Raw genomic sequence first — 23,290 nt, 5'->3', positions numbered from 1 at the left:
TGTGACACCCTCACTTTAGTCCTACATAGACTAATAAGAAGAACTTTTAGTGACTTAAATAGAGAAAAGCCTAAGACCCAAAACAACTAGTGCTAGTATTTTGACAGAGGATTTTAGGCAACATCGAGTTGTTCTTAGCGCGTCCCACGACTTGCACGCGCCAATAGAACCCTCGGGCTCAGGGCGTGACAAATGATTTCAGAACAGTTAGCCAGCTGGAAATGTGGAGCTAAATATTATACGGGACTAAGTGATACACCGCGTGGATGCGGTGCGAGGCAACTCTAGAGCCCGTAGGAGCCACCTCTAGAATCCACATCGTCTTGCAAGTGACACCGGGACATGCTAATTATCATGTCGAGATGACGAGAACATCGTCTTTGTAAGGTGGGGTGATTGTGACACCCCCACTTTAGTCTCCCATAGACTAATGAGAAAAACTTTTAATGGCTTAAATAGAGAAAAGTCTAAGACCCAAGAACAACTAGTGCTAATATTTTGGCAGTGGATTTTAGTCAACATCAAGTTGTTCTCGGTGGGTCCCACGGCTTGCACGCGCCAATAGAGCCCACGGGCCCAGGGCGTGACAAAACCCCTTCTTTATATATATATGTATTAGAAATAAGTTCCTCTACCCCCATCATATTCTTTCCTTAATATGCTTGCTATGTCACCTGCTCTCGGAATAACCTGATGTCATTCTTGTAGCTTCTCTCAACCGATCAGTTAGGTTATGATATTGTCAGGACATAAATCCATATTAAGAAAAAGGACTTCAATTTGCTGCTAAGACTGTGAACGTGCTTTAGTTAAGATGTCCCAAATAAAAGCTTTCTCTTGCAATAGGTCTTCATATTGTTTGTAAAGTTAGGAACATGGATGGCAGGTAATGAATGTTGGATGATATCGTCATTTGCTTCTTCCTATATTCATAGTTTAAGTTGTCTTTTATGAACCTGGTCTACTACATGTGCATCTCACACATCGTTGAGTGCCTCCATGCGCTTTACCTTTGCATATTTCTGTGGTTTGGTGGTAGAACAAGAGGATGACAACAGGAAGAGAAAGAGACAGGAACATATTATGTGCCTGTCCATGTGTTGTGAGCTGCGTTTGATAATAGGATCTTTTGGGAATCTGTTCATTGGACATCATATTCTCTTTTGCTCCAATTGCTCGATGGAGAAATCGAATGACAGTTCAATAAAGTTAGAAGCCAATAGACTGTGGTATTATTATCACTCCTCTTTTTTGTTTTTTTTTTTGGGGGGTGGTGGGGGGGGGGGTGGGGAATCATGTGGCTATCCGGATAGCCTTGACGGACAAGTGTATACATGCAACCTGTAGAGACCAAATGCAAACTTGAATCAGAATTGCATTTAGAGAGATGAGAAACAAGTATGTAGCATGTCTGCACTGGACTTTTATAGCATGCGATATTTAGAAATTTTGGGAATGGGATGCAAGATTTAGAATTTAAATTTTGGGAATGAGAGGGGTATTCGTTTTGTCACCATGAGTGGAAAAGTTTCTTTAAGGTTGATCAACATGGGCGTGCGTGTGCATGTGCCTGTTGTGTGAACATGTATGCATGTGCATACATGTGTGTGCGCATGCACGCACACATGTGTCTGTATGTATGCGCCCATCTGATTCTATATATATTCATGCGTATAGGTGTGCTTGCGTTCGGATGTGTGTGTTTATGTGTTGGTGCGTGGGCGTGTACAGATGCAGCTGTTGGCTATGCAGGGGCAGGATGTGTGTGTCTGTGCATGTGCAGTTTTTTGCCTTCTAGTCCTGTAAATTATTACAGTGACATAAATTAGTAGTGCTTCAAAAGCTCATGTTAGTACAATCTATATAAAGTTCCATGCTTTGATACACAAATCATTGTGCTTTTAATGTTAAAAAGACATTGAATTGTGAGGGATGGAAGCTTGATTACTTAAGGAAGGATTTGAAGTTGATCTTTTCCTGTCAATTCAAACTCCAATCCATTGAAATTGATTTTATTTAAAATTCCTAATTGCGAAAATTTAAACTAGTTTAATTTTATTTGATTATGATTCAAGGTGCCAATTCGTGAATTATCACTCCAAATTACATATCAGTTATGTCATTGGATATGATATGGTGCAGAAGCTACTTAGAAACAAAAATTCAACTTAATTTCGATATGTTTTACACGTGCATTAAATGACAACAAAGTTCAATGTTACACGATTCCCCATAAAAATTGATTTTTGTGTCTAGCTTTTTCTTTTTAATTTTTACGATAATATAGTGGCTGATTTACTACTTGTGGAATTTTCTGGTTCATTCAGCTGATTTTTGATGCTTTTGCAGGGTTGACCTCTGCCATCAGGCAAAAGATGAAGAAGAAGATGAAGAACATGGTATCAATGAATCTTTCTTGGAAAAGACAACGACTAAGCACGGTTTACTGCAGCATGATGGTCGTAGGAGATGTTGTTCCTTCCGAAACATTCATGTTGGAAGCCGGCAGAAGTTCGTTATTTTGGTAATTATGAACTTTATGGTCCTCCTCTTATTTTTCTCTTACAAAATTATATCATCTGGAGTACGAATAAATGTCATATGCCTTGACAATCACGACTTGAGGTCTCGTCAATTAGTTGTCTGATATCTAAAAGAATTAATATAACATTTATCTGCTATATTTGCAGGTTATTGTACTGACTTTTGTGTTGATGATCACATTTGCTCTGCTTATCTGGAGTGGTAGAGGGAAAAATCCTATTGATTCCTCTCTTATGGCTAGGGTATGTACTTTTGTAAACTTAATTCCTTAAATCATATATCTTCTCACATCTTCAAATTTTTTTCGGGTAAAGGGATTATTGGATTAATCTTTTCTCTTTCATTGCCTAGTTATACATGCTATATTTAGTGGCACAGAATGAATCAAACCAATTAAACTTTTATGCTATATAGTTTGGGTGAATAATTATTGAGAGCATTATTTTGGGGGGGATGACAATGAAAATGCAATTAGCAATGTTATGTTGCATTTTTGTATCCTTCAAAGAAGTTGATATCTGTCAAACTGCAAGGCGTGCATCCTAAAAAGCAGTTGCATGTAATATTCTGTAGATCAGGTCTGTAGTGTCAGTGAGCTTAAAGGCATCTTATCATAAATCCATGTAACGTGTTGAAGCAAGGGGTCCTAAGGAGATTACTAATACTTCTGAAACAAATTGACTGGCTTTTCTTCCATGCTTCTGGGAAGGAAATTATATAAATCACCTGTACTTATAGAGTGCTACTCTTTGTGGAAGAGAATCAGGCTAATTAAGAAATTAACATAAACTTCAGTGTTTGTTCCCCCCCAAAAAAAATTCTTTATCTTACTTTAAAAAAGAATGAAAGAATGGGGAGGAGAAAGAAGAAGAGGGGGGGGGGGGGGGGATTTTACTGTTCATGGACACCCGAGCACTATTTGTCATCACTTCTGTTCCGCATCATCTTTACTGAAGAAACTGCCATCAACTTACATGCACTTCTTCATAAGAAACCGATCCAGCAAAAATCATGCAACATGCAAAAGAGATCTTTTTATGACCAGTTGCCCATATTTCATTTCCCTAGCTGAATAATTAACCACGGAATTTAGTTTTAACTAAAAGGTTATTTAAACTAAAAGATAATATGTAAATTAGTTGCAGTCGAAAGTAGAGATAATTATAAGACTTCACTGAAAACATCATATAACCTACAAAAAAGTCATTTCATAGACAACTAGTTATGTTGTTGGGCGGGCGTACACGATTTGACAACAGTGATTAATAATGCTTAGAAACTAAGATATATTTCAATTTTTTTTGTCATGCCAAGTATATTTCTGACTGTACAAAGAAGTCTCAAGTAGCATATCGAAGTCATCAGCTTCGTACATCTAGTACAGTTGTTAAATGGAAAAGCCTCTGCGATCAGCTGGTGTTCAGCTTGATATGGTTGAACAATTAATGAGAAAAACTGATTTCGAAACTAGTTACTATTCAAATTTCTTTTTTTTTCCTCTGAAGTCTTTTGCATTATGCAGGTTTATCAAGACATTTTTTCTGTAGCTATGCTTCTTCTAGGAGGTGCTTTGGCTTGTTATGGTAAGTTGCTTGTAACTGGAGATAGCTGTGCCTGATTTGACAGGCTACTCCAATTATCTGGGTGAACAACTTTCACAATCTGTGGAATTTTAATTCTGTGAATACTATTTCTTTATTTTATTCATCTAAGTATAATCTTTATTATGCAGTTAGATTAGCAGAAATCAGTGGAGTTCCTTATTACAACATCATATTTGTTAATGGTAGTATCAATCTTTAAGTTACAACCTATCTGGAATGGTGTCTTCGAACTTCGTTGATTCAACAGCTCACTTCTGAGTTCTGTTGTGGTTTTAGGAGTACGTGCTGTTGCTGGCACGTTTTTCTTTGAGAATAAATTTGCCATATATAGATAATTTAAGTGGTTCATTTTCTGGAATTAAACAATATGATATGATGATAAACTGCGTGCTTTTCTTGTGATTTTCGATCGTTTAAGCAAATGTAAGAATCACATCAGTTGCATTGACATTCATGTTCTAGATACTGTATATCTGATTAAAACATTGCACATTTGATTGATTAAACTGCCATCTGATCTCAGTGTTGTGCTGACTAATAATTGGCCTCAGAAGATGATGTGTTTTAAGATCTGATTTTCCTACCTCTTTGTCTTCTGGGTTGTTTGTTAGTTGCATGATCTTTTTTTGGTACGAATGGTAAGTTTTATTCAATACCAAAGTTTGGAAGATAGATACAAACCCCCTCAACAAGACTATACTCAACTGGAACAACCAGAACCCTCCCAATATCATTGTATATCGATACACTTTGAATTGACACCGTGAGATCATCAAAAACCTCCTACGAGCACTTAGTAGCATCATCTATCATCACCCAGAACAACAGAGACAAACCCTTGCAAACTGAATCCGTATCTGGAACTTTGCATAATCTACGCATGCTTTATTTTCTGACTACAAAAATTGGATGATTAGAGAATCTGTTGCACCATTCTCTATTTGTCATAGGATCTTCCATATGTGTAATGCTACTCAATTGAATTTTCAAATAAAATTTGATTTGCTTCACAATTGCTTGAATATCGGGTTTGACCTTCTTAAAAATAATTGCATTTCTAACCTGCCAAACATTATACACACATGGTGCAATAGCAGCTCTGTTGAATTTAGTAATGACTCTATTGCCTCCACTTCCTAATGCCCCAGTAAATCAATTTGTTCTATCTCCAGGGAACTGGAATATTATATACGAATTCTGCAACTTTCTTCCATAAGAATTTGCTAAAGATGCACTCAAAAAATAAATGCTCTCAGGATTCATCGGTCTGCATACATAAAGGGCAAATTGGATAAACTGAAATCCCTCTTCTTTGGAGATAAACTCTAGACAAAAGCCTATCATGACAAGCAAGCCACAAGATAAAGGAGTGTTTAGGAGTATTCACACTACAAACAAGCTTTCTTCAATTAACTTTCTCCCTAGATTGCCTCAATTTAGGAATCTTCTTGAGACCCCAGGATTGATTTTTCTTTATAGGCATCTCCCAAATATTACCATCTTTTATATATATTTCACTAATTCACTTAACCCATAAGCTATCATTCTTAAATGCAAGAGCCCATATATGTTTCAACATCATTGCAGAATTAGCAACATTAGGGTCATGAAATCCCAAACCTCATTGAGTTTTATGTAAACATAATGTTTTCCATGCAACAAGAGGCATTCTCTTTTTATTCTCACCATCTCCCCGTAAGAAACTCCTGCAAACCGTCTCCACTTCTTTAATAATTTAATTTGACAATGATTTTAAAATATTAGGGAAGGTAGTTTCGACCTACCTATCCAACGACCTTGAAGGGTTTTGTGGAAAGGGCATTACTGGCTCACAGATACCTTACCACATGTGCTTAAAGTTGCAGTACTACAAATTTAAGACTAGCTGAATACAGTGTTATCTATACGCTTCAAGTTTTATTGTTATCAGCTTGTTAGACTTAAAACCTGAACAATTGGAGATGAGTCCCAATGACACTTTAGTCACAGGATTAGAATGATCTTAAAGTGCATACTAACAAAAGGTAGGTTCTTCCTGCTCTCCCACTGGGCTTAGAAAGTGTGCAAGGCTGCTACCACCTCATAGTTGCCTAGCCTGCAGGGCCTTCATTTTTTTTCATAGAAGACAAAGCAATAAATTTAGGTCTAATTCATTGAAAATATTACTACCTAGGCACTTCAATATTCAAATTTTAGTTTTCCGTGCGTGTTAGAGTGGGGCACTTGGACAAGTGGGGACACATTCCGGTGACATTTTAAGTCACAGTAAATTGATGATATTACCATCTATCTCAGTGTTGGATCTATGATATGCTAGATTGAAGCTAGTTGAAGTTTAATTTATTTTCACTTATCTGCGATCAAATTGATAAAGTGTATTCCTCTATAATAGATAAGGCATTTGGATTTACTTTTATATAATACAGTGGCGCCTATGCATGAATTTATGGACGTTTCCAGTCGCGGACACTTGTCATGTATCTATATAATATAACAGATGAAGAGGGATTAAGCTCTTGAGAAAAAGGCTGATACTTTAGAGACAACCCCATTTTGATAGAAAAAAGTTTTCGTAGTGGATGGTGGAGTGTTGAAAAGGGCAATGTTTAGTTTATTTTGGTTGGGAGATATTTTTGACATTTGAGACGTTCTGGGACATTACATATTTATTTATTTAAACTGCTCTTTCCTTATATTGCGCTGGTGTTCTGCAATCCTCCTTGTAACGTCTGGTGCACATTACAGAGTAACATGTATGCCGCAAAGCTCTTTGGAATTATTTTTGTTAGTAAAAGAAGCACTTGGGTTTAATGCGTTCAAAAGCTTTAATACAATGATGTAAGAATCTGAAGGGACCCAGTTTGTTCTGTTCTGACATCTTGAGCAGACAGAACCTAGCATGTGGATAAAATGTTATCAAAAGGCTTGACGGTGTTCTAAGAACCTGAAATAGCAAACTCACTCTTATCTCATTAGGCACCAAGCAGGCGTATTACTCTTTTGCACGACTGTTGAAACGAAAATTCCCAAAAAAAGTGTATTGATTTGTATATTGTTTTTCAATCTTTGAATCCTTACAAACATGCAATTTTTCGTGAATTAGCTGGTCAACAAATAAGTTTTCATCCTTTACAATCATGAGCTGGCCTTCCACAGTAACCAGGTTGATGTGATTATAACATCTGTTTGGTTATTTCTAGTTGTAAAAATCTGCTTCTCTTTTGCTCTTCAACTTACCTTGTGTACCATGATTCCTTTTGTAATTACTCCTCTTTTTGTGCCAATCATTTATGTAAGGAAAGGGCACAATTCATGATTAATATTGCATGTGTACTTACTCATGGAAGCAACAACAGTATGAAAGTTCATTGTTAATTTTTCTAGAGTGATAATCTCGACCATATATTACTGAAGCAATTTTTGTAGTTTCCTTTCTGTTTCATCTTGACCTAAGCATGCTTTTTGTTTCCTTGTTAAGGCTTTTTGTTATCCTCGAAAATGAGCAAGGTACGATCTGAAATGGCTTCAACAGAAATGTGGAAGGTATCACTCATTTACTTTCTCCTCCCCATGTTATAACTTGTTTTTTATGTTTCCTCATTTATGTCAAATTACATTTTCTTTGCATCACAATTTGTTAATGACTTCTGAATATATCTTATGAAAATTTTCTTTAGATCATCTATCTCACATGATGCCAAAATCCTGACGTTTCCTTGTATGATTAGTTTGACTCCAAGTAAAAATGTTAAGTGTAGAATATATCCCTTCAAGTTATTTGGTTAAAAATGATATGGTTTTTCTGTTAAATACTACAGCTGTTTGTACACACAGAATAAGTTCAGGAATATAGAAAGGAACAGTGACTACATGTGTTGGTTGTTCTTGATATAATTTAGTAGTTATTCATTTTTGCAGTTTTCTGCTGGATACTTTTCAGATGTTACATCATAAAGATATTAGTACGTTTCAGATTGTTACTATCTGGTTGTATTTAGTTCCTTTGCATGCAATAAAATTAGCTTTAATCAATAGTATTGGCATCATATTTGGCCTTTGCAAAAGAATACAACTTCTGTTCTTGGAGATTTATATATCCGTTACCTGGAACTTATGTACGTAACCCATTTTTTATATTATCTGCAGGTTGCAAGTTTGGCTGCAGTAACTCTTGTATGTTTCACATCATGTTCAATACTGGCTCTTGTTACCAATATCCCTGTATGTTAACCATGTAAAATCACTTTTTACATTTTTAGGTTTAGACCGTAGTGAAACATGCATTTACCCATCTTTTGAACTTTCATATTGTGCATGCTTCCAGGTTCTTTACTACTGGCATTCAGATAAGTCAGTCAGCATAATCTGCTCGGTTTTCATATTTCTGTATTACTTTATAGGTAAACCTTTCTTACAGATATTTCTGTAGTATAAATGATAAATCATGCATGTCATCCGCTTATGGGTTAACAAATAACTTGTTGCACTGTGCTAGTGGTGAAAATATACTGTAGTTGTTTTTAAGAGCTTGGTTTGTTTGAGTTTGTGCGAGTCTTTATCTTCTTCTCTTTGTTCTCCTTTTACTTGTTCTGGACAGCAAAAACCATCAAAATCCATGGACATTCTTTCGTTAACAACTATCAGATTTCTCTCGTATTTCAACTCAATACTTTGGCCACACTAGTTTGGTATATGAGCATCAGATCTGAGCTTTCTTCATTAACTTTCTCTTCTATTTTAAGTGCAATGAACTTCACCTTCTAACTTCTGAAATGTCTCATGAGTACTCTAGTGATACCAGGTTATATTTACAGGAAAGAAATAAGATATAATTACATAGTTTTCTAACGCAAGACTCTTATATTAATTAACTACTTTTGTACTCTCAGTCAAGCTGGCCATATCAGTCACTCCTAGCTTGTTATGTAAAAACAGAGGCTTTTCTTAGGCAATGAGTTCGTTGAAGAATCACCAATTAGACTATTCAGTCTGACATATGAAGTGAAAATTTTCTTGGTCTGCACTACATCACAAATAAGTGATAACCAATCTCATATGCTTGGTTTTTTTTAATGTAAAATCAATTTTAGCAAATTCGGTAGCAACTTGATTACCGCAATGCATAATCACAATTGGGGCAGAAGGACGCCCATATCCGTAAGGAGAGTGAACTACGCCATCTCAAAAATGATATGAGTCATAGCATGATGTTCTGCTTCAACACTAGACCTTGCAGCAGCAACACACTTCCTACTTCTTCAAGTTACCAGATTTCTTGATTACAAGAACAATAGCCATGAATAGAGCAACGATCAAGTAGATCATCTGTCAATCAAGATCATAATGGCCAACACTGAAATGACCTGATGGATGGTATAAGAATATATTTTTTAGACGGGTACCTTTAAAATACTGACAACAACATGGTGACTGTTAGCGGTGGTTATATATTCGATTCTTTTTTTTTTCTCTAATGCTTATGCTTTATTTGTATCTTCACCCATTCAGCAATGGAAAACATCTGAAAATTTTCTTTTCAATCCAGAGTTGTTGAATAGCAATCTATTATACATATTTGTTTTTTGGTAATATGCACAGCAGGTGATCCTAAATTATAATTTACTTGCTAGACTGCAGCAGCATCCAAAACAGTTGCTTTTGTATACATTTGTTATCACTGCTTTTTATGTTGGAACTAGATTTATTGTCTTTCAGAATACCATGGATACATATGATGTGTCTAGAATATCTGCATACCTGATATGTGCACTAGTTTCCTGAGTTCTTTCTTCTTAGAGATATTCTCACTGTTTCCAAAAGCATTGTTTCCGGTTCATTCGCTATAACAATAATAATAAACCCAATATATCTGGGGGAAAAAAATCTTGCAGGGTCTTCTATTCCTTCTGGCTTTGTGCTCTGGATTATGAGAGAAATTCCGCCTCCAGTTGTAGAAAGCAGACCTTCACAGTCAAGTGTGGTGACTTTTGTCAGGGACACAACAGGTGCACAGAATCCTCAGTGGAAGACAGCTGTAGCATCCTCACAAAGCAAGGTATGTCGATAGTCTCTTGGGGCCAATGTCATTTTTCTTTTTCATATACACTGACTGCAAGTGATTGAATTTGAATCTCCGGTCTTCTGGTAATTTTTCTCGGGTAATTTCTAGCTTTTCTCTCATCCTTTCTATTTCTCTAAGGTGTTGAACATTTGTTAAGTTTCCCATTTAAATCCCTAAGATTGCAGAAAGTTGGTTTGACTATCTTGTCACTTGAGAGCTCCATCAGTCCGCACCCTGTTAACCATTAGAAAGTTCTCCACTGCTCACAGTTCTCGTGTTGTTCTCTACAAACAAATTTTATAATAACCAAATAGTTGTGAATGTTTAGTCATTTATTGCCAAGTTCTTTATTGCAAAGCATTGTTAGTTTGTTTCATACCAATAGAACGTGCGACAAATATCACCCATCAAGCGCAGTATTTATTTACTGACTCATGCCTTGGCTTAGTAAACATCAATGATCATTTTTAAGAAAATGATAAATGACCTTGAGACAAATCCAGTGTGAGCGTTTATTATTAGTTTTCCTGTAACTCTCAAGAGGAAGGATAACACATGATCCAATGACTACAATTGCAGGCACTGAGAGCCAGTCCAATATAACTAGTTCAGTGATCTTCTGCTAATTTTCTTCGCTGTATACATTGGAGAAATTGCATTCTGAGTCGACTTGGCTGTTTCACTGATGGGACCACCTGTGGGCAAAAGGCGACAATCTAATTATAAAGCTCATCAGGTTTAACTTTTTCCTACCGGGAGAAATTATTCAAGAAGTGATCACCAAGAGATGGTTTATGAAGCATTTGATCTCATACGGGAATGCTGACTATAACATGTCAATCTCAGCTGCGATTGCCAGCCAAGATTTTGATAGTGATTCGTCTAAAGGCGACCAAATGTTTTAGTGATGTCCCTTCTACTAGAAAGAAGCTGATGTGGTAACTAGTCTGAACTAATATGCTTATACATCGAATTTGTTCTCTGTTTCGATCTTGGTGCTGTAGCTTCAAGAAGTTCCACTGTTACAAGTCTTTTGCGTTTGTATATAGCAATTGTAAATTTGCTTAGCTGGTGCCTGTGATGAGATGATCTTTGAGGCGTCAAATGTGCTCATAATGGCTGGTCTCCAAGAACATCTTTCCTCTGTAGTATGATATGTTAAACTGAGTTTGAGGTCGTCTCTATTGCTATTACTGCTGTTATTATAGCTATTGTTCTTTCTTTTCTCTTATTTTCTTGTTCTGTGATGGGTTTGTTATGTTATTTGCAGCGTCGTTGGTTGTTTACGGTTGTTTTGCTTTCGGCTTTCTGATTTCCGTTCAACGAGCAAGAATTAGGCGCTCATCGAGTTTTCAACCAATGAAATAAACAAGGGGGAAAAAAAAGATCAGAAATATTATTTTGGAAGAAAAACAACAATAGCACTAATAATAAAGAGAATAGTGTACAGTTTCCTTTGAAGATTACAGCTGTAGTTGTCCATAATCAAAGTTTTAGCTTATGAAAAGCTTCCGACAGAGAGAACCTTTGGAGTTATTTTAATTCAGGGTTACGCCCACAGTCCAAACTTTTCTCGGACACCCTCCCTTTCCCTTGTACTATAATGGAGAGCTTCCTTTTTCTCCATATTTTCGGATTCTTTTTTCTTTTATGTTGAGTTGAGCTAGTCTACTGTTAATATATTCAAAATGTGAATATTATGGACTGAATTTTAAAATTTGAAATTCAAAAATGAAAATACAAACCGGTGGATATGATCTATTACATATGAACTATTTGAAAATAAAATTTTAAAAGATTTCCACATTATTAATCCATGTATAATGTATCGTTAAAATCAATGCTTTAGAATTTTTATAATGTTACTTAATTTTTCGCCCCTTGATATATGACAAAAAACACATGGAAATTTTGCTTCTAAATAGTTTGAGTAATAGATGATGACCGTCAGTTTGGATTTTATTTTAGAGTTTCAAATTTTAAAATTCAGTTGATAGTATTCAGATATTAGATACTATTAGTAGTAGCATAACTTAGTTGGTATATATTCATGTCTTAGAGCAGCTCCAACCGGGCTGCATTTCTCCAAAATGCAGCCCGGTTGAGCTCCAACCGGACTCCAATTTTTGGAGTCCGGCTGCAAAATCAGAAGATGGGCTGCATATTTGGAGTTTTATCCTCCAAATATGCAGCCCCTCCATTTCACTATTCCCCCTCGTAAAATTTCCATTTTACCCTTCTAACTAACTAATTATTTTTAGATATTTAATTTAAAATTAATATAAGTTTATTTCTACTAATTATTTTTAAATAAAAGTTTTACAGTTGGAAATGTTTTGTCGATACCTTCAAAATGAGACTAATATTGAATAATATTAATTGAAATATAAAATTTCAATAGCCAAGTAATTAAAAATGAAAAAGTCATTATTTCATTATTAAAAAAAGTTACATCGCTTCATTTCCATGTCTTTCCCACAAATGTTCAATCAATGCATTTCGAAGTGTAAAATGAGCTTCTTTGTTTTTCAACATCTTATGTCGAGCAAGGAACCGTTGGAATCGTTTAGTTTCCGTTATCTCCGTATTTTCAGCATTCGGAATTGATTGTGGAGTTGAAATGACAACATCTTCTTGCTCGTCGCGTTTATCTTCAACAATCATATTGTGCATTATAATACAAGCAGTCATGATATCATGCAGAGTTCGTTTATCCCAAAAACAGGCTGGCCCCTTGATGATAGCAAATCGTGATTGGAGAACACCGAATGCCCGCTCAACATCTTTTCGACATGCTTCTTGCATCATTGCAAAATATTGTTTCTTTTTTATCATCGGAATTAGAAATAGTTTGAACAAGTGTTGGCCATTTTGGATATATGCCATCGGTCAAATAATAACCGACATCATAATTTTTTCCTTGAATTGTGTAATGAGCAGGAGGAGCAATACATTGTGATAGATTGTCGAACAAATTAGATGACTGCAATACATTAATATCGTTATTGGATCCTGGTAAGCCAAAGTATGCATGTCATATCCATAGATCATATGATGCTACTACCTCAAGAATAATGGTTAGACCTCTATGACGGCCTGAGTATTGTCCTGCCCATGCTATTGGACAATTTTTCCATTGCCAATGCATACAGTCTAGACTTCCTAACATTCCTGGAAAAACCTCTTTCTTCGCCCTTTTGCAACTACCTTGCAACATCGTCGACATTGGGGGTCCTCAGATATTCATCTCCATATACTTCTACAACTGCTCTGCAAAATTTCTTTAAACATACAATTGCAGTTGACTCACCGATCCTAACATATTCATCAGTACTATCTGCTGATGTTCCATAGCCAACATGCGAAATGTCGATGTAACTTTTTGTAAAGTTGATAGCCCAAGTTTGCCGACACCATCCATCTTCTGTACGAAGAAGTTGTCATGCTCACGTACCGCCTCGACTATACGAAGGAATAAACTCCTATGCATCCGGAACCTTCTACAGAATAGGTTTGCACCATATGTAGGGTTATCAGAAAAATAGTCATGGTAAAGTCGAGAATTACCTTCTTCTCTCCCGTGATTGATCACCAAATGACCAGGAACTGAGCCAGTACGCTTTGGTCGCTCTTCCTCTTGAGAGAGATAAGTCATTATTTTATTATTAGAGGCATGTACGCGAGCTAAGAGTTCATCTTCCTTCTCCCATTGTGTCATATCTTCCTCCCAATCTTTAATGTACCGAGAAAATATTTCGTCGTAAGAAGAAGAAGAAGAAGAAGAAGAAGAAGAAGGTAGATGTGACGGTCCGACTCCATAGTTCATTGATGAAGAAGTTATTTATACAAATAATCATATAAGTTGTGAGTTATTTAGAGATGGATGTAATGTCATTATATAATATGACTCCCTACATTAGATTCTTTTCAGCATTGACTTCTCAACCCCCACATTGGATTCCTTTCGTGTTGGAGACTCCCCACATTCGATTCTTTTCAGCATTGACTTCTCACCCCCCCACATTGGATTCCTTTCGTGTTGGAGACTCCCTATATTGGATTCTTTTCAGCATTGGCTTCTCACCCTCCACATTGGATTCCTTTCGTGTTAGAGACTCCCCACATTGGATTCTTTTCAGTATTGACTTCTCACCCCTCACATTGGATTCCTTTCGTGTTGTGTTGGAGACTCCCCACATTAGATTCTTTTCAGCATTGGCTTCTCACCCCTCACATTAGATTCCTTTCGTGTTGTGTTGGAGACTCCCCACATTGGATTCTTTTCAACATTGGCTTCTCACCCCAACATTGGATTCCTTTTGTGTTGGAGACTCCCCACATTGGATTCTCCTAGTGTTGGAGACTCCCCACATTGGATTCTTTTCAACATTGGCTTCTCACCCCCCATATTAGATTCCTTTCGTGTTGTGTTGGAGACTCCCCACATTGGATTCTTTTCAGCATTGGCTTCTCACCCCCAGATTGGATTCCTTTTGTGTTGGAGACTCCCCACATTGTATTCTCCTAGTGTTGGAGACTCTCCGCATTGGATTCCTTTTGTGTTGGAGACTTCCCACATTGGATTCTCCTGGTGTTGGAGACTCCCCACATCTGATCCCTGTATAATACTTGCACAATTTTATATCTCCACCACAACTCTTCTTATTCTATATTCATAACTCTTTACATTCCTCCATCATAATAGTATCATCCTGAACAACGTTATCTCCTTAGATTATGACATCTAGTCGCGGAAAATCTTTTTTACAAGAAGAAGACCAAATTTTATGCGCCACGTGGCTCGAAATTTCTCAAGACCCAGTCATGGTTCTAATCAAAAGAAGGACAAGCTGTGGGAACGAATTTCTGCTTTATTTCATGAAAGGATTTCCAATATTTGTAATGCTCAAAGGACTCCGAAGTCTCTCTCATGCCGAATGCAATTAATCATGAAGGCCATCAGTAAATTTCGAGGATGCATTCGACAAGTCGAGCGCTTAAATCTAAGCGTTGCTTCTGAGCTTGACATTGTAAGTATTTTGAATAACATAAATCTTGATTATCATCTATTATCATGTTATTAATAAATGTTTCTTCCTCTCTTCTGGTAGATTAAACATGCTAGGATAATATTTGCAGAAGATCCATAAGAGAGAAAGGGGTTTCTATTTGATCATGTTTGGTCAATTTTAAAAGATGTAGAGAAATGAGCAAATATAAGTGTCAGATCGCCTGCAACTTCCAAAACTTCAAAGTCCCGCTCATCTCAGGGATCAGATACAAGTTCTCCTGCTGTCGACTTAAATGACGATAATGAGGGATATACTCATAATGACGAAGATATGATAACAAGTCGATCGACAGGAAGGAAGAAAGAGAAGATAAGGAGGCGGCATGCAACTGAAAAGAACCTCGACTTGGAAACTCTCAATAAAAGCAATCAAGAAATTGTCGATATTTTAAAAAAAAGTCATGGACAACGAGAAAATGATAGAATGACAATGCACCAGATTATGATGTGAAGGACCGAAAATGATAAGAAAAAATTAGATATTCAAAGGGAACGACAGGAAAGTAAGATTATGTTGATTAATCTTGATATTATTACTAATCCTTCGGAACGCGAGTATTTTCGAATTAAAAAACAAGATATTTTAAATAGAAACACAACTGGAGGTTCTTCATCTGATATTCCTAATCCTGAATATAGTTATGCAGGAAGTCAATACGGAATACCTGACTACAGAAGCGGTGGATATGAAGGAAATGGCCTGCCCGATTTTTAGTTTATTTCATGTACTTTATTTTTCTATGTAATGCCGCTGAATGTAATATATAAAATTTCATCATTCGGAGTAGTTATGAAGGTTGTTCCAAATATTATGCTATATTTTCTGGTTTTTAAAATTTAAAGGCTCTTATCTATAGCTTATTATCAATTTATTAAAGCTAATTAATTTTATTTAAATAGTGAGTAAATTATATATTATAATTTTAGTATTAATTTATAATATATTTTATATTTTAAATTAATTCATATAATTTTTTTAACATTTTATATTTTTATATTTTCAAATCCATTTAAAGTATTATAAAAGCAATCAAGTGAAAATGTAATAAAGATGAGAGGTTGGCTAGGAGACTTCGCAGGGCTGCTTTTAATCTTGGTCTTTAGGAGCTCGCCAACATGAACGTTGACGCCTCTGGGGACAACTTCTCAAATGACCTCTAATCCATGCTTCCTCTGAGTTTGCTGGACAGGGAAATCTTCCTGTTTGCAGGCAAATCTGTCTTTGTTATCTCTCTAAAAAACTAAGTAGTCATGTCTTCTAGTGTGTTATATTCAAACTCTGCAATGTAAGTATGTTTTTATGCGTTTTCTAGTCGAAGAATCGATGTGGGTTTAGTTTGGTAGGTGACGACATAGGTCCGCTCCTTATCTGCTTCCCCCCTGTGATTCTCCATCTAGTGGTGATGTATTTTTGCTTTGTTTTGGTGTTTAATAATACTCTTTAAATGAGCAGGGCCTCCAACCCTGCTTTTTTTTCAGTCAAAAAAAAGTGAAAATGTAATAAATAGAGCTTCATATAGAGGGGGTGGTTGGAGTGTCTCCCTCTAAAAAAGCATATTCCCACAAATATGCTTTGGGGAGGCTGCATTTTGCAGCCTCCCCATTGGAGTTGCTCTTAAAGCCCACATATATCTGATTCATGTTTTCTAATTGGACAAATTTTCAAAAATAGAACCCGTTAGGATTTTCTTTTCAAAAATATACTCATTTGAAATTTATTTACCATTTTCGACCTGGTTTCAGCCATCCTGGCCGAAACCAGGTCGAAAATGGTAAATAAGGTTCAAAAACTTCACGAGATTTTAAATTCTGTGAAGTTTTCGAACTTTATATGTCATTTTCGACCCAGTTTCAGCCACCCGTCGAAAATGACAAATAAATTTTAATGGGTCTTTTTTTAAAAACAAATTCCTAACTAGACCTATTTTGAAAATTTGTCCTTTCTAACTTTCACCTAGCATAGGATACCAAGGTAGTCAAGCGGAGATGACAGCTTGTTAAAGGTGAAGTGTAAGTTAGCGGTCCTGCTAGAAAAACAAAAAGACAAAAAAGCCTTATGTTGGCAGGCATGTCGGATCCTACCCAGCAGGGTACGCGCGCAATTCTGATCAGAGGCTTCAATATCTTTGTGTTAATAATTGCAACCAAGACTGACGTGACTGACAAAATAATTAATAGGATCAATCATTTCTTTTGCCATTTTAATAAGTTCTTCATCCGTGGTTCTGTGTTTATATACGTCTTTCTTTTTGTGCTTGTTGATACCAGATTTCGAAATTTATTATCTGGGGATAGATCTCTTGCCTGAGATCTGCTCCTTAAAAATTAAAAAGAAACGCATGAATGTTGTAAGGATCTTTTAGACATTAGTCCCTTGAAGCTTCCATAATTTGATGCTAGTCTTTTAATTAAGCTATTGAAATTGCTGATAGGTCCCTTAAATCATAGCGGTTATTACAATTTGGATCCTCAATTAGTTTTCCAATAATTCTGTAAATTATGATTAGGTCAGGTCTTAACTTGACACGGTCAATTAGGCGATCGTCTTTGAGAAAAGAAGACAGTCGGGGAAGACGAAAAAATATGCTAAGAGGGTAGCTTTACCATTGATGAACATCAAAACTATGAGTTCGGATTTCTAGTTTGCGCATTTTCGGTTTAAAATCATTAAAGAAACGTAATTAAGGAGTATAACTTGAAGTCAACTATAAGAAGTTAGACTTGAGGGCATATTAGTTCCACTCAAATCTAACATCATCTAACTAGAAATGCCAAATTGCACCTTATAATTCGAGGGACCTAGAGCAATTTTAATGACTTGAGGAGCTAATATACAATCATCAAAGATTCAAGGGGGCTAATATCTAAAAACCCATTGTCGTAATCTCTTTGGGAAGTAATTTATTAAGGTCAATCTTGTCAATTAATAAAGCCAAAAAAGAACAGGATGTGATGCGGCTAAAGTACCTGAATGGTATTTTTGTACTGTTTGGTACTTTTTTTCTAGCTCTACTGATGCTCTATAGCCAAATGTGCAATTAGACTCATAACTCGCCGTCAACAACGAAAAAGCCGCAAAATCTCTTTCCTCATAGTAGTTTTTGGCCTTCAAACTTTCTCTTCATTACAGTTTAGAGGTAATACCATGTCATTCACTTTTTTTTATCTCAAAATTTACTTTATTGTAGTGAACTCAATATTCTTGCACGAGCTTGACATAGTTATTATCCTTATACCAATGTGCCAAATAATTTCTGATATTTTTCCTATGAATAAGACAATACTAATAGCATCATATGAGAGTTTGTCTTTGAGAAAATATCAAAACGTCATCGGAGCTAAAAAAAAATCAAACTGATAGCGGAAGGACAAAAAAATATCAATTTGATAATTTAGCCGGCAATGATGTGATGCTAGTACTGGCACTCTACAAGGATAAGACGGAGGAATAAGTGTTGGGATTGTGTCTTTGATTTTTTGTATAACTTCATGAGAATTAGATAAGGCTAGAGATCTATCATGATTAAGAAATTGGGTCTCATAATGATTAGGAGTTTGAATGCTATTATTGGAGGAAAAACTAAGGAGTAGAGAGATGACCAATATTCTTGTAATCTAGGGTTAGCAGATGGCGTAACTTGATATAAGAATATCGTGTAAGAGGCGAGGGTTTCGTGGTCTTTATCCGTGCAAGAGATTACAACAATGAGAGGGGGTTTCACAGTCTTTGTTCGTTCAAAAGATGGTAATGAGTGGGTTTTGAAGAAAATATGAGAATTAATTATGTACGTGAGGTTGAGAGATTAAGGGACGAGAGTTGAGTGATTCCTCTTGCAGTTCTCTCTGATACATAGTGGATTTCTCGTATTGTTGCATCGTGAATGTAGGTCGAAGTTGGTCGACCAAACCATATAAATATTGGTGTTATTCTTCTTAATTGTGGTTGTTTTATATCTTGTTGAATGTGAGTTGACTTCCGAATTACGGAGATCGTAGTAGGCTGGGAGGCTAAAATTCCCCAACAAGTGGTATCCGAGTCATGATGATAGATCAGAGAGCAAGTTTGCAGGATAGTCATCGTACAAAAGTGAATATTGGTAGCGTTACAAGAATCAAGATGAAAAAAAGAAGGTACTATAGCGGCAGGAACATTGTAGCGATGAGAATACTATTCACATGGGTGAGGGTTTGGTTAAAAATTATTAAATCAAATCCGATGATGCAGATTAATTTGTCTTCTGATCCAGGGTTTGGAGACGGATTTCGACGATACAAGAGTTGATTCCTATGCTTTGTAGTGCTCTGAATGCGATGGGGGGGGGGGGTTTGATTTTTTTTTATTTTTTGCTCAGATTTGTCAGAAAGTGCTGATACGTTCTGATGGTGGTAACGAGACAGATTTAGTGGCAGATAGGGCAAATGAGTATGTGACGGATGAGACTAATGTAGAAAATCAGACGTGATTATAGTAGTAGAGTTGTCAGCATATAGTTATTCAGAGTCATCACGGGAGAAAGAGTTGGTTGGTGTGCAGACTCGAGGAGGACATTGCCATATTAGGTGGAGCTTGCAAGAAGGCACGACTGTGTGGCACACATGCTGATGGAGATGGTGACATTAGACTTAAAGACGATGAGCGTTCATATTCAGTCCAGGCCAAATGATAGAGGAGATAGAGGCATCCGGCTCTTAGTGTGGAGTAGGAGAGGTGCACAAATATGATTTGAGACGAGCGATGCAGATGGAGTACGAGGACAGCAAGTGGGGGAATGCTACTATCAAGTTTAGTTTGGGAGGAGAAGCATAGTTAATTTGCTTCTAATGCTAGATGTGGTAAAAATATCTTCAAAGCAGATGAAAGTGAGGGTCATAGGGACATCCAGGTTGGAGTACGGGTGTTTTGATTAGGAGTGTGGGCTTCGATTTGAAGTGTAAAAGAGTAGAAGATCCTAGCAGGAGAGGAAAAGTTTTAAGATGGCGATAATATATCTTCAAGGGAGTTTGGGAATCAGATCTAAGGTGGAGATTGTTGGGATCGTGTCTAAATTCATGAAAATTGATAGCGCTAGAGATCTATCATGATTAGGAGATTGAGTCTCATCATGATTAGGAGTTTGAATCCTATCTAATTAGAAAGTTAGGCTAGAGATAGGGTTTTGGTTTCCCTATATATATTCTTCTATTATTGGAGAAAACAAATCAAGGAGATGAGAGATAGCTAATATTCTTATAATCTAGGGTTAGCAGAAGGCGTAACCTGATTTAAGAATATTGTGCAAGAGACGAGAGTTTCGTGACCTTTATCCGTGCAAAAGATTATAATATTGGGAGAGGGTTTCATAGCTTTTGTTCGTTCAAAAGATTATAAGGACTGAGTTTTAGAGAGAATATGAGAGTTGGTTATGTATGTGAGTGACGAGAGTTGAGTGGTTGAGTGACGAGAGTTGAGTGGTTCCTCTTGTAGTTTTTCCTGATACATAGTGGAATTTCTCATATTGTTACCCCGTGAATGTAGTTCGAAATTGGTCAACCGAACTACGTAAATCTTGGTGTTCTTCTTTTTGATTGTGGTTATTTTATATCTTGTTGATTGTAGATTGGATTTCGAGTTGTGGAGATCGTAACATGCAGGGAGGCTAAAAATCCCAAACAATAGAAAGAGATCAGACGCGTGGGCATAACTTCGTATCCTTTGATGTCTCCTCCATCTTATCTATCAATATTCCCTTACACGCTCGGCCTCGTTTTGAACTCTCTCTTATATATGTATAATGTATGCATGTATGTATATATATACTCTCTCTTAGTATATTTGTATATATAAGTATACTCTCTCTTATATATGTATACTCTCTCTTATATAATATATTTCTATATATGTATAATATGTCATATGTGTGTATATATACTCTCTCTTAGTATATAAGTATATATAAGTATACTCTCTCTTATGTAAGTATATATAAGTATTATATATGTATAATATGTGTGTGTATATATACTCTCTCTTATATATGTATAATGTATGTATGTATGTATATATATACTCTCTCTCTTAGTATATATGTATATATAAGTATACTCTCTCTTATATATGTATACTCTCTCTTATATAAGTATATATAGGTATACACTCTCTTATATATGTATAATATATGTGTGTGTATATATATACTCTCTCTTAGTATATAAGTATATATATGTATAAGTATATATAAATATACTTTCTCTTTTATATATATATATACTAATATACTCTCTCTCTTAGTATATATGTATATATAAGTATACTCTCTCTTATATATGTATAGTCTCTCTTATATAAGTATATATAAGTATACACTCTCTTATATATGTATAATATATGTGTGTATATATATATACTAATATACTCTCTCTTTTAGTATATATGTATATATAAGTATACTCTCTCTTATATATGTATACTCTCTCTTATATAAGTATATATTAGTATACACTCTCTTATATATGTATAATATATGTGTATATATATATATATACTAATATACTCTCTCTCTTAGTATATATGTATATATAAGTATACTCTCTCTTATATATGTATAATATGTGTGTGTGTGTGTGTGTGTGTGTGTATACTCTCTCTCTTAGTATATAAGTATAGTATATTACAACAGTTACTTCCTCATTGGCCCAACGAGCAACGACTACATGGTTACTTATGCGATTCTCTCTCTCTTAAATTATAACTTATAAATATATACAATATATTTACATATAATATATGTATATATAATATATAGTTACATAATAATTTAGAAGTATATACTAATACATAATTATATAAAATATAATAATATTAAACTAATTTTTAGCATTTTTTTATCAAAAAAAAGAAAAGAAATTTAAAAAAACCTAGGTGGGATGTACTTATCTATTGTGATGTGATGAATTCCAAAATAAATTTATACTTATAATTTATAAATGATTTATTAATTATTAATAAAGAATTTATTTTTATAATTTTTTATTTATAATTTATGTCATTTTAAGTGATTAATAAAATTATTATTTTATTATTATTTTTTGTCTTTTTTTATAATTTAAAACTTAAATAAAATTTAAAAATTTGAAAAAAAAAAATTTTAAAAAAAGAAAAAACCCGGCCCGGAACCCGGCCCGGTCGGGCCCGGGCCCGGGCCTTGACCCGGCCCGGTGTACCCGGGTCCGGGTCCGGGCTCCGGTTTTGCCCGGCCCGGCCCGGATGGACAGGCCTAAGTAAATTCCTAGTATATATGACTCGCTATGTGATGCTTAGTCACGGTATGGGCTCAGGAAAAAGTGGGACCTCAGTTTTTTGCCACAAACTGGTGGTTATTTTGCAGGTGTACGCACGGGCATCTGCATTATTACTTTGTTGGTAACGTATGTTTATGTGCATTATTGCTATTTGATTTATTGATAGCGCCAAAACGCACATGCAGAGCCACACCTCACTTCTCATGTGTGGTCTGCTCTGCTTTTGCTTTCGGTACCCACTCCCTAATTCTACGGAAGCTGATCTATTACCATAACACACACAAGTCCAAATGGTACAAATGTGAAACGTAAGAAAATTAAAAAAAAAAGGGGTAAGTTGCAGGAAATGTGTTCCATCTATATATTGTTTTTCAGCCCCTTATTATTTACGAAGTTTAACCAAAAAAAAAAAAAAAAAAACTCTCGTCTAAGATCATTAGCGAGACCATTAGTTTGTAATTTAAACAAAAAAAAAAAAAAAAAAACTCTCGTCTAAGATCATTAGCGAGACCATTAGTTTGTAATTTATCTTGAGGGGGAAAAAACCTCCAGATGTTTACATGCAGAATGATTACAGAAGAGTAACGGTTTTATTAATGATTATAGATAAAAGGGTTTCACTATTGTACGTTTATAGATAAACAGGCTTCTTAAGTAGGGTATAATAAAGAGAGTTTCTTGTACTTTCATTAAAAAATTAAATCAATGCAAGAGGCTTCGCCTATGGCAATT

At 35.6% G+C, this 23,290-nt stretch overlaps 2 protein-coding genes across 2 annotated transcripts in view; one reads left to right on the top strand and one right to left on the bottom strand.

The window, feature by feature from the left end:
* LOC109843312 (tobamovirus multiplication protein 1) overlaps nt 1-11,440 on the top strand; it is a 31,253-nt gene extending 19,813 nt beyond the window's left edge. Inside the window, exons 6-13 of the mRNA XM_020412248.1 lie at nt 2,350-2,524; nt 2,691-2,786; nt 4,067-4,127; nt 7,627-7,691; nt 8,295-8,369; nt 8,473-8,548; nt 10,040-10,203; nt 10,789-11,440. Of these exons, the coding sequence (XP_020267837.1) occupies nt 2,350-2,524; nt 2,691-2,786; nt 4,067-4,127; nt 7,627-7,691; nt 8,295-8,369; nt 8,473-8,548; nt 10,040-10,203; nt 10,789-10,812 (736 nt within the window). The 3' untranslated portion in view covers nt 10,813-11,440. The remainder of the gene's footprint in view (nt 1-2,349; nt 2,525-2,690; nt 2,787-4,066; nt 4,128-7,626; nt 7,692-8,294; nt 8,370-8,472; nt 8,549-10,039; nt 10,204-10,788) is intronic.
* LOC109841833 lies at nt 12,658-13,014 on the bottom strand. The gene has a single exon (XM_020410771.1). The coding sequence runs from the start codon at nt 13,012-13,014 to the stop codon at nt 12,658-12,660; it is 357 nt and encodes a 118-aa protein (XP_020266360.1).

The sequence above is a fragment of the Asparagus officinalis genome, chromosome 5, assembly GCF_001876935.1.
Source record: "Asparagus officinalis chromosome 5, Aspof.V1, whole genome shotgun sequence".
Classification (NCBI taxonomy): Eukaryota; Viridiplantae; Streptophyta; class Magnoliopsida; order Asparagales; family Asparagaceae; genus Asparagus; species Asparagus officinalis.
Note: the sequence above shows the minus strand (reverse complement) of the source record. Positions and strands in the feature narration are given on the sequence as shown.